Source organism: Mrakia frigida (assembly GCF_051309035.1).
Source record: "Mrakia frigida strain ATCC 22029 unplaced genomic scaffold BDY24scaffold_2, whole genome shotgun sequence".
NCBI classification, from domain to species: domain Eukaryota; kingdom Fungi; phylum Basidiomycota; class Tremellomycetes; order Cystofilobasidiales; family Mrakiaceae; genus Mrakia; species Mrakia frigida.
The window spans coordinates 1048012-1062673 of NW_027481279.1; the positions used below are offsets into that span (position 1 = coordinate 1048012).

Genomic DNA, 14662 nt, shown 5'->3' on the forward strand with positions numbered 1-14662 from the left:
TTCTCTGCTCCATTTCTGGTTTCTCCTACAAACCACGACAAGCTCCTCTTCCCTTTTTTCTCCCTTTTCGCGTTCCACACTCCTCTCCCTCTTCTACTCCCTTTCGGACATGTCCTTCATCGAACAAGCAGCTCAAGGATCGGAGAGGATCAGCGTCGATCCTGTCGTCGAGCTCAACGACCTTTCTCCCTCCCTCGTTCCTGCCTCCTCAGCCACCTCCTCATCCAACCCTCCCGCTCCATCCCAAGGCCTTCAGCGCTCTCAAGACGCTTTTACCATGGCCTCCCAAATCGCCCAACTCTTTTCGCTCGTCGGTCAACTCTCGTCGGAGAACAAAGCTCTCAAAGCTGAGGCCGCTCTTCATTCGTCCCAACTCGAGGCCCACTTGTCTTCCATCGCTCTTCTCTCGTCCGAGAACGAAGAGCTCAGGAGGAGAGACGAGGAGAAGGACAAGACGATGAAGGAGATGACGAAGGCTTTTGGCAGTCACTGGATTTGGGAAGCTGGGAGAGGGGAGGGGAGGGAGGGGAAAGGTTGTTGGCTCTGGTCGGGCGTGAGCACTCTCTCTTTCCTCTTCTCCCCTCCTATAAGCACATCTTTGACTTCTCGTACGCCTCATCACCCTCACAGGACGTAATTCAACGACGTCATCTTCAAATCTCTCAACCCAAACCTCCTCGCTCTCTCGACTCCCTCCCGACTGAGCTCGTCCACTCGATCTTCTCTCTCCTCGACCGTTCGGACCTTCTCGCCCTCTGCGGTGTCTCCTTCCGAACTCTGGAGATCGCCTCAAGTCTCGTCTACGGAAGAAACAAGCAGGAACTCGAATCAAAGATGGCTGCCATGCTCGTCGGTGCGAGAGTGCGTCTCCTTCTCTCGCTCTCCGTTCATCTTTCTGTCCCTCACTGACCGCGCCTTTTTCTTGATCTCCTCTTCATTCAGATCAACAACCCTCTCCCATCTCTCAACCGAGTCTCTTCCCTCCTCCTCCCCAAAGTTCTCGCTCTCTCCCCCTCCAACTTCGACGCTGCCGACTTCCTCCCTCTCCCAACCGGCCCTCCTTTGGAGATCGACGCTGTCAGGGTCCACACGAAGGCCTACCGTCTCTTCCCCCTCTGGTTTCCCATCCTCAATCTTCTCGACCCCATCAATCTCAGCATTTCCGGTCCTACCTCAACCGTCCGCGTCAACCCAACCTCCTTCTACATCGCCGAGGACGATCTCTACTTCCTTCCTCGCTGGACGCAACTAGAACATTTCAGAGCGATCGGATCCCCCTCAGTTTGCCTACTTCCCGACGGAACTTCGGCTTTCAACGCGTGCATCAGGCGGTGCCATCCGGGTCGAAGCACTGGCATGGCTCTCGTCACTTGCTTTTCGGACGGGAAGAAGGATCAGGTCGAGTACATAACGGGGGCAGAGATCTCGTCCGTTCTTGCTCGAACCCTTGTTTCAGATCCGGCTAGGAAGGTAGTCTATTTTGATGTCGCTGTCGTTGACATGAAGTGAAGGTTGCGGTGGAGATCGTGCAGGATCTGGAACGCGTCGTGATTTCGTTTCGTTTCACTTTCTCCTCTTCTCTCTCGTTCATCCTTGTCGATTTTCTTCAGATATTTGCTGAACACACAGTTATTGATTCATCTTTCCAAGTCTCAACTTTCACTTTTCCTCTCTATCGTGACATCTATCTAGACGAGGCAAGACTCGTCCTCGTCGACTTCGACGCGTCGAAACGGCCTTTCAAGTCTTCGAAATGGTCTAGTTCTCGATCTCAGCCCCCAAGGCTCTTCCGTCAAAGGCCCGAATGTACTGATATCTATTGTGTTCGACCAATCAGGGTGAAAGAGGCACAGATGGAGCTACGGATCGGACGAGAGAGCAAACTAAATAGGGCAGACGCTCGGGGAAGGTCGAACGAGAAAGAAAAGATTAAGCGACCGATATAGTTGGATCCCCTAAGTATACAACGGTACTAAGTACAACGAGACTGATGATCCCGAGGCCAGTGAAAGCAGCTCGGTAGCTCGGGCTCGATGAAGGGACGACGCGTCGAGATCAGTCTTGTCTCAGCGAAGGACGAGGAAATGAAAGCAAAATCAGCACAAAATTGTCCCCAAATGAGACCCGGAGACTGAAGCGACCAAAAATATCTGTGACTCACCCTTCAACTCTCCAACACAACCTCGAACTTCCTCCTCCAACTCTCGTTGAACCCACCCAGCGCCGCCTCAGCCTGCTTCCTCCCCTCTTCCGTCTCCATCACCAGCACCACCGAACCTTCCTCCATATGCGACAGAGGCTTCGGTCCCAACGGAGAGTTCTCGAACGAAGGTAGGAAGCTCGCAACGTCGGGAGCTTTTTCGAACAACATCGTCTCCTCGACGTGAAGTCGAATGACCCGTTTGGGCGAGTAGACTGACGGTAGGCTTAACTGAGCGAGGTAGTAGTGCCCTCGGTGATTGCTGGAAGGTATGACACCCCGGAGGTCGACTCGTCGTGTTCGAGTCCATTCTCCGAGTGGCGGGACGTCTTGGAGGGTCCACCAGGGTGAGTCGCGGGAGGGTCGACGGAGGACGGTGAAGTTGATGCGGGAGGGATTGAGTAGAGGGAAGAGGGAGGGGTGGAGACAGCGAAGAAGGCGTCTGTCTTTGTACTCGACGGTGACGTTGAGGAGACTGAGACGGATGGGGGTTGAGGGTGGGCTGAGTCGGGAGGAGGAGATGGGGACGGAACCCTTGAAGGGATGGATGGAGGTGATGGAGAGGGTGAGAGCGAGGTTGCGGATCTGGGAAAGGGATAGGAGAGTGTTGATTCGAGAGGGTGATGGGTTGTTCTGGGTGAGAGGAAGAAGTCAGCGAGAGAGAGAGAAGAGGAAAGGATGGGAGGAAGAACGAGCTCGCCTTCCTCTCGCAGAACAAGCAGCTCAGCCTTTCCACCGATCTGATCTTCACCGTTCCACCGTACAAAAGAGGCGAAGTCGAGGCTAGGAAGTCGTAAGAGACTGCTCCCAGAGTAGCCAGCGTCGAGGTGTCGGACGCTTCGAAAATGAGACAGAGCACGTCCCACGGCAAGTGAAAAAGAGGCTGCAAGGAAGGAAGCAGCCGGCCAGAGGTCAGCAATCTGCATTGTGGAGGACTGAGCGAGCAGAATAAGCTGACCTTTGGCATCTCGATGCAGCTGCGAAAGTGGGAAGGGCGAGCGAGAGTGGGGTGAGATGGCTACAAGAAGAAGAAGGGAGGAAGGGAGGTGAGCTCGACCGTTCCTTCCTCCCTCCTTCTTCCTCCCCAACATCTCCCCCGATTAAACCAGAACACTCACCTGTTATACCTACAGAGAGATTGAAGACTGTCAATCGAGAAGACTCGAGCGAGAAAAGCTGGAAAAGAGCGACTGTCGAAGTTGAAAGGGGTTGAAAGGTAGGTCGAATCGAGTCGAGTCGAGGGCTCGACGAAAACGAGATGGCAGGCGGAGCTCGAAAGCTCAGCCACCCTCAAAAGTCGCTGGAAGGTTTTCAGGACGAGCTCAGTGAAATATCTACTAGCCGTGCTTTCATCCTCTATGCACATTTCGCGAGATGTATAGTACGGTTCGACCTCGCGACCGTCCCTGCGGACCTGAGCTCAACCTCCACTTCCGATCCCTCCCTCCCTCTCACCTTCTCGCTCCCAACACCCCCCCCCCCCCCCCCCCCCCCCCCCCCCCCCCCCCCCCCCCCCCCCCCAAGCAAACCTTACTCGACCCAATGTCCTCTCAAGCTTCCTCTGATGGTGACTACCTCCCTGGTGACGACGAAATCGGCGGAGACTGGATCGACGAAGACGAGGAGGAAGAAGAAGACGACGACGACAGCCTCGATCTGGAGGACTTGATTCGAATGAGACAAGCTGCTGATGCGGACATGTTGGAGGAAATGGAGGACGACGAGGATGATGATGAGGAGGGGTACGAGGACGACGATGATGGAGAGGGATTCGTGCTAGATGATGAGGCGATAAGGGTTCTGACTTGTGAGTTCAACTTGGGGAGGGATGAGTGGGTTTCGACCGGTCGAGGTTGGATAGGCCGTTGAAGGAGGTTTATAGAAGAGTGATGAACCTGGACTGGGTAGTAGAGATGCTCCGTGGTCTTCCGGCGTCGTCTACAATCCAAAAATCTGCTGGAGGGAGGCGCGATCTTCAGGCAAAAGGTCGAGCCCACCAAGAGGCCAGACCCAGGTGTCGTCTTCCAGCTCTGTTTGCTGGTAGAGATCGAAGCTTCGAGCTTCATTCTATCAACACAGTGCAAATTATCTTCTAAGACATCACCTTACTTGAAATCCAGCTCTTTCAAGCTCATTTCTCCCCCCCAATCACCGCCTCTCTCTTCTCGTCCTCTTTCCATCCACCCTCGCTGACTCTCCTCCCTCCGTTCCTCTTCTTCCTCCCCTCCTCCCAGCCATGTCCGGCGGCTCAGCCACCTCGATCCTCGAACAACTCCGTCTCCTTACTTCTCGATCCAACGCAGCTCGGGCCGCTCAACCTCCTCCTCCGCCACCGATCCCTGCCAACTACTACCCTCCCGTCGTCGAGGCTGAACCGAAAGGACTCGCGTTGAGGTTCGGAGGCGAGTTTGGAAACGTCAAGAAGAGAGGGATTGGGAGTGGATTGATTTGGGAGAGGGAGAAGGGAGCGAAATGGGGGAGGAAGAGTGATTATGGCAAGGTGAGAAGATCTCTGCGTTGGGAGGGGGGAGCGACGAGATGCTGACTTCGTTCTATTTGGTTCCGTGTGTCTGCAGGAATGCGTACCCAACACTGATGGAACAGTCGTAGCCAACCTCACTGCCTCCCCGTACTGTGGTCAATACTCGAGCGATTCTTCGTTCTTTTACACGGCGACGAAAGGTGCGTCTTTCGCGTCTCAACTCCCTTCCCTCCTCTTCCTTCGGACCCTTCGTCTTTCCTTAAACTGACATCCACTTCACCTCTCGTTCTCACTCACTGCAGACTTCCGCATGTCCCTCTTCTCAACTTCCGCCTCCCCCGTCCTCACTCGCCCTCCCCTCGGTCCCCTTCCCCCTCGACGAAGGTACTACAACGCTTTCGGAGAGTCGGAGGCGGACGAGTACGAGTCTCCTAGTGGAGGAAGGGTCGGAGAGAGTAGTCTGCCGGTGGTGAAGAGTTTCCAAGGGGTGGAGGGTGGTTGGACGGTCACGGATGCTGGTGAGTGGAATTTGAGCTTCGTCGAGGGGATAGAGGTTCGACGACTGACGCGTCTCTTCTTTTCGTCTCGGTTCTCAGATCTTGGGATTGACGACGAGTGGTGAGCTCCAATGCTCAACACAATCCCCTTTCCTTTTACAACTCTCGAACTGACTGCTTCTCGATCCGATAATGCTGTAGGATGATCTACTCCTCGATGGTTCGTCCTCCGACGCGTCTCTCTCCTTTTTCCACTTCCCAGCTGAACTTGACCACTTCCCGTTTCACTCTTTTCTTTAGACCAACCAAGTTCAACTCTTCCGAACTCGAGATACCTCCGAAGAGCAAGTTACTCTTGACTTCTCCTCCCTTTCGTCTGGACGCCGATACCGAAACGACGATCTCAGTGTCCGTTCTTTCCCCTCCTCCCTCAGTCCCTTCGTCCGTGCAACCCAACCGTAGCTGACCAGCTTATCGTTGATGTTCCGTTTTCGCAGATCTTCTCGGTTCGTTTCTCAGCAGACGGGAAGGAGATCGTAGCTGGAGGGACGGGAGGGTACGATGGTGTCGGGAAGATCGTCGGTACGTTGCGATCGTCTCGTCCTCTCCCTCACTTCTCGAGTCGCCCCTTTTTCACTCAGCTGATCTTGCTCGGCTCTGATCTTGCGCAGTCTACGACATCGAGTCCAAACGAGCAACGCTCTCCATCGACTGCCACGAGAACGACGTTAATTCGGTCTGCTGGGCGGATCGAGGAAGCAAGCATCTGCTTTGTTCAGCGAGTGACGATGGGTATGTGAAGGTTTGGTGAGTCTTCATTTCTCTTTCGGATTTCCTTCGTCCTGGGCGTGGGGTCGGCCGTACGCGTTCGAGAAGTCGAGCCGGGACGAACGCTGACCTCTTCTACCTCATTCACCATTCGTTCTACAGGGATCGACGCTCTCTCAGCTCTGGCAAACCTTCTGGAGTTCTTGTAGGACACACAGAGGGAATCACGAGCGTCTCAGCGAAGGGTGCGTTCCATTCCTCTCTTCTCCTTGCCCTCTCCTTCGAGCTTCACATCCTCTCAGCTCCGCCCTTTTCTCCCCTCTTCATTCCGCTGACTTTCCTCTCCTCCCTTTTCATTTCCAAACTCATCAGGCGACGGTCGATACATTCTCTCCAATGGGAAAGATCAATCCTGCCGACTCTGGGATCTTCGTGCCATGGCTTCCTCCTCCGTCTGCGACACCGTTCCCGACGCGGCCAGTCGCTATGGAACGAACTACGACTACAGGAACGGAGTTTACTCGAAACCCAGGTATCAGAAGGCCCCGGGAGACTGTTCGGTCATGGTGAGTCGCCCGAACGAGCGAAAGGAGAGCGGGGACACGAGACGCGTCGAACTGACTTTTGCCTCGTTTCGTTTGTGGATCGTAAGACCTACCGAGGACACTCCGTCGTTCGAACTCTCATTCGATGTCATTTCGCTCCTGAGAACTCGACGGGTCAGCAGTACATATATTCCGGATCCGCTGATGGTCGAATCCACGTTTGTCTCACTCCTCCTTCGCTCTCTCTCGCTTTTCGCCTCTTTCGCTGACCGTCCATCTTCCTCATGTTTCGACTGACAGGTCTGGAATCTAGACGGCCGAATCGCTCAAGTTCTAGATCGACGCTTCTCCGCTCCTCTCATCGACACCTCGTTCGAGGGGGTCTACTCAGACCCTTCAGCTCCCGACTCCTCCTCCGCACCAGCGACAGCGCCCAGTGGAGGAATGGGCGGAGCTGGGTCGAGATATCATGGAGGGAGAGTTCCGAGGAGAGGGCTGGAGTACTGTGTGAGAGATGTGAGGTGAGTGGACGAAATGCGTCGAAGGCGGGAGAGAGAGGAGGAAGAGTCGAGTCGACGCTGACATCTCGGTGTCTTGGTTTGGATCCGATAGCTGGCATGGATACAAACCCGAGATGATCTCTGCTGCTTGGGACCCGAGTGGGAGGGGATCGTTGGCGAAGCACGAGTGGAAGGGATTCGGGAAACATGCGGTGAGTCTTTTCGACGCGTTGTTTTCGTCCTTTTCTTTCCTTTCGCGAATCTTCTGTCTGACGAATCGCTGGCTCCTACTTTGTACTCTCGCTTTGCAGATGACGATCGAGGATGTGAACCTCAGGGAGTCGCAGGAGATGGATCGTTGAGCGTATCGACGCGCACTGTTTCCCGTCTCGTTCCTTGATATCGCTCGTTTGTTGTATAGATCTACTGTTTCTCGTCTCTTCTTCCACGACTTTACTTTTTCCCCATTCGTTGTAGACTCTCTGTTAATGACTTTCATTCTTCCTTCTCTTTCCCTCTCGCCGATCTCTTTCGACTTCGTTGTGAGCCTTTCCTTCTCTTCGTCACCCGTGTACACTTCCTGTTCTCTATATCCACAAGGCCACGGTGTCTCTCATGGTTTCAATCGCTCTGGGATGTATCTGAAGTCGAGAGACCGGAGAAAAGTGAAGGGGCGAGAGGGAGAGAGCTGAAACGCGACGCGTCGAGACGAGGCGAGGAAAAGGAAGAGATGTCAGCACGACGCTTCGGGGACGAGAAAGAAGCGATTAGCTGTGAGCTCATGTTTCGAGAGGTTGTTAGTCGATGGCTAAGTACAAAGCTGAAAAGAAAGAGCGTACGTTTCAAAACGAACCGACTCCTTTCCAGCCTCTCCTTGGAAGCGTCTTTCGTGGGATCGAAGGTTTCAGAAGGCGTTATGTCATTGTTAATTCGGATTTGGCGTCAGACTGCAGAAGAAGAAAGAGAAGAGGAAGAAGGTCAGCGAGAGTGGAGAAAGAAACTGGCGACTAGTCGAAGAGGAATCGACGAACCTTTACACGACGCTGCTTTCCGGTATCCTTCGTCTGGAGAAAAGAAAGAAGACCATGGTCAGAATCGCTGAGCTCGGAAAGGACAAAACAAAGGGAAACAGCAGGAAGAGAACGTGCGAGGTGAGACGAACCTCAGCGACTATTCTGCTCGTCTCTCCCTCCTTTCCTGGCTCGGTTGTTCGATCCATAGTTTCGATTACTGTGCGAGGTGGAGAGAAGTATGAATGAGCTTCGTTCGCGAAGAGATCGTGCCGATGACGAGAGAAGGAACGAAAAGAGGGAACTCACAAGACGCGTCGTCTCACCACGTCGCTTTGAAGCAGACGAGCTTGTGTCGTTTCCAGTCGAGTCGTTGATGTTCTGTTCGGGTAACGGCAAATTCGGGATCAGCTTGATAGTTCTCGACGTGAGGTGGGGAGAGAGGCGAACCCTTCGAGCAGTAGCGAACTGCGAGACACTTTTGAGAAGAGCGACGCGTCGAAGTCAGCGACGTGTTCTTTGAACCGGAGGACGGAAGAAAAGAGGTGTAGATAAACTCACTCGAGAACAAGCCATCATCTCTCGTGCTTCGGCTGGCTTCGTGCAAACCAGGTCCGTTGGTTTCCTCTCGATTTCGCAACTCCACCAAACCTGCTTCGTTCCACGCTGGGTGAGCTGCCTGACAGACTTGAGAGATAGGTCGCCGACTACTCGCTCTAGAACATAGAAATTCAAGGGTATCGCGTAGGGTTCGAACCGGGAATCTTCCTCTAGCAGAGCGAGGAGGTGGCGGATTCGAGCGTTCGTGGAGGAGGGGAGGGAAGGAAGGGCGGAGTCGGTGGGGAGATGAACGGCCAGGGTCACGACAAAGATACAGAAGGTTGTGATGAATGAGCAGATTTGACTCGGTTTGTTATCGTGCGCGACCTGGAATCAAATTTTGATGTGTTCGCGAGAAAGGAAGAGGCTCGACAACGTCAGTGACTGTTGCTGTCGACTGCTGCAGTGGGCAGGGAGGAAAAAGAACGCTTACGAGAAGGATTTCAGAAATCTCTGATACGTCCTGAAGGGCTTCTGCGAGCTCGAGATAGAGCTACAGAGCGTCGGTCGGATGCTCTCGTGCTCGAATGAATCGAGTTGTCACGTTTGACTCGACGCACAACCCGTGAAAGATGTCACAGCACAACGAACGAGCAGGCCTATTACTACCGAGACCATTGAAGGTTTGCACGAAAGAAGGGAAGAACTGGCTGCTAAATTCCTCCTTTTGAGGGGGAAGGGAGAGGGAGGAAGCGAGGTCAGGACGTGGAGCTGGCGGAAGACGTCGCTTCTCCTCCTCGTTCTCGAGAGACGTACAACAAAAGCACGTGATTCTTCTCCGAGTATATCACGCGTGATGTACTATCGATTTTAAGAGGTAGAGGAGATGGTCAGTGAGGACAGACGAACGAGCCTTTGGAAAGAGGGACGAACCCGACTGGCAGCGAGTGTCCCTTCGAAGAGTGCGGTTGTTGGATGGGTGATGAGAGAGGACGCTGGACCATCGATGCCAGTGGAGAGTCCTAAGAGTCGACCGTAAGCTGCAGGTGTAGGTAGAGCCATAGTCTGAGGGCAGGAAAGATGGGGATGGAGGGAGGAGGGAGGAAGGAGATGGTTGAAGGTCAACTCGCAAAAGGGACTCAGCGAGCTCACCTCTTTTCCTTCCTTCCTCCCATCGCCCATGACCTCACCTCCCTCAAATCTTCCTTCGACCCTTCCTGGATCCTCAGCATCCTCCTCTCGAACTATCAGACCTAGAGACTACTCGAATCTCACTCAGGGTTCCTCCTCGCTCGCCAGAAACACTTCCTTCTCCCCTCCCTCCTCCTCCTCCTCCTCCTCCCTCCACTCCTCCGCCAAAGAGCTTCGTTCAAGACTCCTCGGACCCTCCTCTTCGTCAAGAGAACTCATACTTCGAGACCTACCTGTATGCTTGTATCTTCTACGAAATCTTTTACGATCAGCCTTCCCCGATGGACGCCGTAGAGCAAGCAGAACGAGGACGAGGAAGGAAAGGGAGGACGCTGGACTCGTCGTCGACGCTTTGAACGAGCTTCTCTCGAGCATCTCGTCTTCGGAACAGGACGAGGAGGAGGTCATGGATGAGCTTCGTGCAGTGCTTGTTGAGAAGTGGGTTGTGGAGGGTGGGAAGGATATCCGTCTTTCAGGTGAGCTCGTCGTCGACTCATCCCTCCTCCTCATCGACTCACCTCGTCTCTTCAGCCTTCGAACGTCTGACCTCGCCTTTCTTCACCCTCCTCAGCTCTCGATCTCCTCTCAGACACATGTATATCCCAGCACACGTCTCTACTCAGTCATTCAGTCCTTATCGAACTCGTCGAAGGCCTCTGGTCGAACGGGAACTCAAGCTCACGAAGCTCGCAACCAACTTCCTCCCCTCGTCGCGTCCTCGCCTCTTTGGATCGGCTCTGCACTCCTTTGTGAGCTTGCTACCTCTTTCTCTGAACTGACTACTGAATGCTGACACTATTATCCTATCTTAGTCGCCTTCACTTCCTCTTCTTCGCCTCCAAACTCCTCTACATCCTCCTCGTCCTCGCTCTCCTCTCCCACCCAGGATCGTTCGTCTCGGACAGTCAAGAAGGTCGACCAGAGGGTCCTTGGGATCTGAACTGGAAGGAAGTCATCTGGGTTATCTACTCGGTTGGTTTCATCATCGAGGTAAGCCAGTTTTTTTGCCTGTTTTACGCGTCGTTTCTTTCGCTCTCGCTGAATTCCGACGCGTTCATTTTCCTCTCTTCTCTCAGATCCTCACTACTCGAATCCTCGTCACCCTCACATACACCCTTCCACTTCTCGCCTTCCTACTCTCCCTACTGCCATCACCATCCCTCAACTCCCTCGCCTACCCAACCCTCACCCTTTCCCTCCTCCCGCTCTTCCTCTCCCTCGTCTCGTCCTCCTCACCTTCCCTCCCTCACCTCTTCCCCTCAACTTCGCTCCTCCCTCTCTCGACCTACACGTCCTCCCTTCTCACTCGGATAGCCAAACCGTCGATCCTCTTCCTCCCCCTCGCTCTCGGAATCTTCGTCGCTCTCGCCTGGAGTCTGAACGGAGATATCTGGAGGCTCGGAATTCAACTCGCTCCTGGAACGGAACCTCCTGGAGAGATCGGAGTCGCTCCGTTCGCTGTCAGGCTCTGGTTGGCGATTGCACTGGTGGTGGTGCTCGTTATTTGGTTGATGGTCGGGTGTTCGAGGTGCTACGTCGAACGAGGGAGAGACGGGGAGGGAGAGAGGGACGAGAAGGAGGAGAACGCGTCGAAGGACCCTTGGGAGGAGGAATGGGGAAGGGAAGCTTCCAGGAAGGCTAGGCCAGAGAGGCTCGAAACTCTAAGGAGATATCTCGTTCGACAATCGGACTTCAAACCCTTGCATCAACCTCCTTCGACGACCAACGGAAACTCAACCTCGAACGGCGCGTCGTCCTCGGAATCGCAGCCTCTTCTCGCCCACCGAACACCCGCTTCCCCTTCCCCTTTACCTCGACCAACCTTCCAACCCATCATCCCACTACCCTCACCACTCAACCTCGTCACCTTCGTCCTCGCCATCCTACCAAACACGCTCGCTTCAAGTCTCCCTTCGTCGGACGCGGCGTCGAAGAGGAGGAGAGCAGAGCTGGGGAGGTGGTGGGCTGGGAAGGTAGAGCTTTGGATATGGAGAGGAGTGGTGGTAGTGACGGGGTTGGGTCCGTGGGAGGTGGTGAGACGAGCGAGGGAGAGAGGGAGAGCTGGACGCTGATGAGATGATGTTTCGCCTACCTTTCTCGGACGCGTTGCACGGTCAGAGAAAGAGCAAGGTCGAGAGACTCGAAGAGGTCTGGCTTAAGCTCAAGCTTTCACATCAGAGTCGGTTAAGAGAGAGAAGTCATTACGAACGACTTGAGAGGACATGACTAGGGAAGGAATGATAACGAGAGACGAGAGACGAGAGACAGACGATCTGGAAGAGAAGAGGCGGGAACGAGATCTGCAATTGACGAGCTTGTAGCAGGAAAGATCGGGCCTAAAAGAACGACGGAGGAAATAGCAACAAATTGAGGGACGGTCTTGGAAAAAGAGAAAGGGACGAGGGACGAGAGAGCAGAGAGACGACGCGACGAGAAAACAAAGAGAGAAGAGAACGCTAGCGAGAACAGTATACGAGACGGGGATAACAGAAGTGGAAAGGGAGGAACCGTTAACAGCCAGAGGTACAATGAACAAATTGAGGGAGAACAAAAACGAGAACAAGAAAGAAACGGATCGAGAACAAGAAACGAAACAAAGACGTCTACCTCCCACCCCTCACTTCCCCATCACCCACCACGCCTCCACCACCTCCTTCCCCAAACTAGGGGGCTCTACCAGCTCTTCCTCTTCTGAAGTCTCCTCCTCCTCCTCCTCGTTCGAGCTGGACTCAACGACGATGAGCTCCTCCGACGACCAAACCGACCTCCTCTCCTTCGTCCTCCTCAAAGTCTGCAGCTGTACTCCAGTCTCAACCTCGTCAACCTGTTCGGAAACAGTGAACTCGGGAAGACTGGAAGCGATGCTCGAGTAAGAGTCCATCAACTGACGGTCGAGAGCGTAGGGTTCGGAGCGAGAAGCGAACTCGACGTTGTTCAGGATGGGAAGACCGATGAAGAAGGAGTCCTTGAGAAGATGAGCGGAAGATAACTCTTTGCTGTAGAACTGAAGTGAGGAAGAGGTGAGAGGAGAGCAAGTCAGCAGGAGGCCGAGCGGAAGGACGAAAAGACCGACGAGCTCAAGTCGAAACGAGACGACGCAGAGAAAGGAGAGACTCACCACTCGAACGGTGACCTCCAGATCCTCGATGGCGTTCTCGATCAACTCGATCTTCTCTTCGTTAGTTCTATCGGTTCTCTCAAAGGTGTTGAGAAGGAAGAAGCTTGACTCGGAGTCGAGAAGTTGAAGCTGAGCGGCGAAGAGGAGGACGTCGAACGAGGAAGGATCGGACTTGAGAGCTTGGGAAGCCTGAGCGAGGATGGGGAGGATCTGAAGGGAGAAAGAAGCAAATGAAGAGGGAATGTAAGCCAGCGTTAGAAGATGGGGACGACGGACTGAGAGACGAGGAGAGGAGGGAAGCGAGAGCTCACCTTCGAAACGACGAACGCCCAACCGTTCAAACTCCCTTCCTCCTCCCTCTGCCACTTCCCACTATCCAGCCCAGCAACTACCCAACTCAAGTACTCAGCGACCGAGGAGACTCCCTCCTCCTCCATGCTCGTGACTCGGAGGATTCCTTCGTTCACGTCCGTCGCCAAATCGTCGTTGACCTTGGAAATCGTCTCGAGGAGGTGGCATCCCGCATCCATGGCGAGTTCGGAGGGGCCTTGAAAAGCGACCTCCAGATTCTTGACGAGGTCGACCTGTATGTCGAGCGAGGAGGCGGATGACGAGAGCGACGAAGCCTGAGAGAAGGGGAGAATGCAAAGGGAGAGGGAGAGAGGGAGGGAAGAGGAGGGGAGGGAAGAAGAGTCAGCTTCGTTCGAGAGCAGTCCAGAGAGATGCAAGTAGTTGTAGGCATCTACCCAGAGCAGAGCTAAGGTGGACACCGAAACGAAGAGGGAGAAAAAGAGCCGAAGAACGACTGGTCGAGGCAAGCAGAACGTACCTTCTTCCCTTCCTTCTTCTCCTTCTTTCTTCCAAACATCCCTTCAATCTTCTCCCCAAGCTTCTTGATGACCCTCTTGGCTCCTCCAGCTCTCTTTCCTCCCCCAGTAGCCTCCTTGCCCTCCCGCTTCTGCTCCTCTCCCCGTCGAGCATTCGCTCCCGCTCGTCCTCCTCCTTCCTCCTTCCCCTTCTCGTTGTTGGCGACCTTCTTGGAAGCGCTAGTAGTTCTGAAGATGTTTGAAATCATGTTGATTGACGTGGATAGACGTGAGTAGTCGTTGGTTTGTTCGTGCGAGGAGTTGAGAGCGACGCGTCGAAGTTCGAGTTGGGATGTGGTTGGGGAGAGGAAAGAGAGGTGTGGTGGCGCAAGAGAGTAAGTTCCAGCGTGTCCCTGCTCGAGCGTGCTCTAGACTTGCTCGCACCATTTTGAGTTCTTGGGGTTGGAAGCGGCCGAGCAGGAACGATGGGATGAGGAGGAGGTGAGACGATTTGGGTTTCAAGCGGGAAGGAAGTCGAGGATGTACCGTGTCGAAGCTAATGAAAATGGCATGGGGATGGAGCTAAAACCCATAGCTGTTGACCCCAGGTCGAATGAGCGAATTTGGTGGAGGAGGAGGCGAGATATCGAGGGAAAGAGGATGGGAGGGAGGCTCGTCGAGAGGGAGCAGAGACGGCAGAGGAGGAAGAGCGAGGGACAGCAGCTTGATTCGGCCGTTTGGGAGGGTTTGAGAACAGTGGTAGGACTGGAGGCGAGAGAGAAATTAGGAGGATGTTGTTGAGCTGCTGGGTGGTGCTGGATGAGTGAAAAGAAGAGGAGAGAGAGAGAGGAGGGAAGGAAGGGAGGATGTTGAGCTCGAAGGGTCCAGGATCGATCGATCGATAGATGGCCTCTTCCCTCCTCCAGTTCGATGAAGTCAAGTCGAAATGAGCTCAGGAGCGTGGAGAGGAGGTGATGGTTGTAAATGGAAGGAAGTAGGAGGAAA

At 54.2% G+C, this 14662-nt stretch overlaps 7 protein-coding genes across 7 annotated transcripts; 4 read left to right on the forward strand and 3 right to left on the reverse strand.

The window, feature by feature from the left end:
- Nucleotides 1–25: 25 nt before the first annotated feature.
- BDY24DRAFT_99887 (uncharacterized protein) lies at nucleotides 26–1050 on the forward strand. The gene has a single exon (XM_076645291.1). It carries the CDS (start codon nucleotides 110–112, stop codon nucleotides 635–637), a length of 528 nt encoding a protein of 175 aa, XP_076500876.1. The 5' UTR covers nucleotides 26–109; the 3' UTR covers nucleotides 638–1050.
- On the forward strand, nucleotides 835–1509 carry BDY24DRAFT_368137 (uncharacterized protein; the record flags this gene model as incomplete). The annotated part of the gene is made up of 2 exons (XM_076638010.1): nucleotides 835–861; nucleotides 943–1509. 2 exons carry the CDS (start codon nucleotides 835–837, stop codon nucleotides 1507–1509), a joined length of 594 nt encoding a protein of 197 aa, XP_076500877.1.
- Nucleotides 1510–1797: 288 nt separating this feature from the next.
- Nucleotides 1798–3406, reverse strand: BDY24DRAFT_375834 (uncharacterized protein). Its single transcript, XM_076638596.1, has 5 exons — nucleotides 3319–3406; nucleotides 3159–3218; nucleotides 2901–3083; nucleotides 2162–2833; nucleotides 1798–2060 (listed from the first exon to the last, which is right to left on the reverse strand). Exons 2-4 carry the CDS (start codon nucleotides 3165–3167, stop codon nucleotides 2165–2167), a joined length of 861 nt encoding a protein of 286 aa, XP_076500878.1. The 5' UTR covers nucleotides 3168–3218; nucleotides 3319–3406; the 3' UTR covers nucleotides 1798–2060; nucleotides 2162–2164.
- A 305-nt stretch (nucleotides 3407–3711) lies between these two features.
- BDY24DRAFT_375841 (WD40-repeat-containing domain protein) lies at nucleotides 3712–7589 on the forward strand. The gene is made up of 15 exons (XM_076638597.1): nucleotides 3712–4007; nucleotides 4435–4700; nucleotides 4777–4882; nucleotides 4985–5200; nucleotides 5279–5300; nucleotides 5381–5399; nucleotides 5480–5587; nucleotides 5677–5761; nucleotides 5851–5986; nucleotides 6110–6192; nucleotides 6320–6513; nucleotides 6600–6710; nucleotides 6793–7013; nucleotides 7105–7204; nucleotides 7304–7589. The coding sequence occupies exons 1-15, from the start codon at nucleotides 3743–3745 to the stop codon at nucleotides 7352–7354; spliced, it is 1983 nt and encodes a 660-aa protein (XP_076500879.1). The 5' UTR covers nucleotides 3712–3742; the 3' UTR covers nucleotides 7355–7589.
- A 603-nt stretch (nucleotides 7590–8192) lies between these two features.
- On the reverse strand, nucleotides 8193–9664 carry BDY24DRAFT_375844 (zinc finger MYND domain-containing protein). The gene is made up of 8 exons (XM_076638598.1): nucleotides 9476–9664; nucleotides 9359–9403; nucleotides 9147–9266; nucleotides 9036–9095; nucleotides 8564–8929; nucleotides 8453–8480; nucleotides 8308–8383; nucleotides 8193–8219 (listed from the first exon to the last, which is right to left on the reverse strand). Exons 1-7 carry the CDS (start codon nucleotides 9602–9604, stop codon nucleotides 8325–8327), a joined length of 807 nt encoding a protein of 268 aa, XP_076500880.1. The 5' UTR covers nucleotides 9605–9664; the 3' UTR covers nucleotides 8193–8219; nucleotides 8308–8324.
- A 19-nt stretch (nucleotides 9665–9683) lies between these two features.
- On the forward strand, nucleotides 9684–11928 carry BDY24DRAFT_375847 (uncharacterized protein). The gene is made up of 4 exons (XM_076638599.1): nucleotides 9684–10209; nucleotides 10305–10482; nucleotides 10546–10723; nucleotides 10810–11928. The coding sequence occupies exons 1-4, from the start codon at nucleotides 9723–9725 to the stop codon at nucleotides 11803–11805; spliced, it is 1839 nt and encodes a 612-aa protein (XP_076500881.1). The 5' UTR covers nucleotides 9684–9722; the 3' UTR covers nucleotides 11806–11928.
- A 422-nt stretch (nucleotides 11929–12350) lies between these two features.
- On the reverse strand, nucleotides 12351–14209 carry BDY24DRAFT_438035 (uncharacterized protein; the record flags this gene model as incomplete). The annotated part of the gene is made up of 4 exons (XM_076644325.1): nucleotides 13681–14209; nucleotides 13163–13477; nucleotides 12852–13061; nucleotides 12351–12737 (listed from the first exon to the last, which is right to left on the reverse strand). Exons 1-4 carry the CDS (start codon nucleotides 13924–13926, stop codon nucleotides 12351–12353), a joined length of 1158 nt encoding a protein of 385 aa, XP_076500882.1. The 5' UTR covers nucleotides 13927–14209.
- Between the last annotated feature and the right edge of the window lie 453 nt (nucleotides 14210–14662).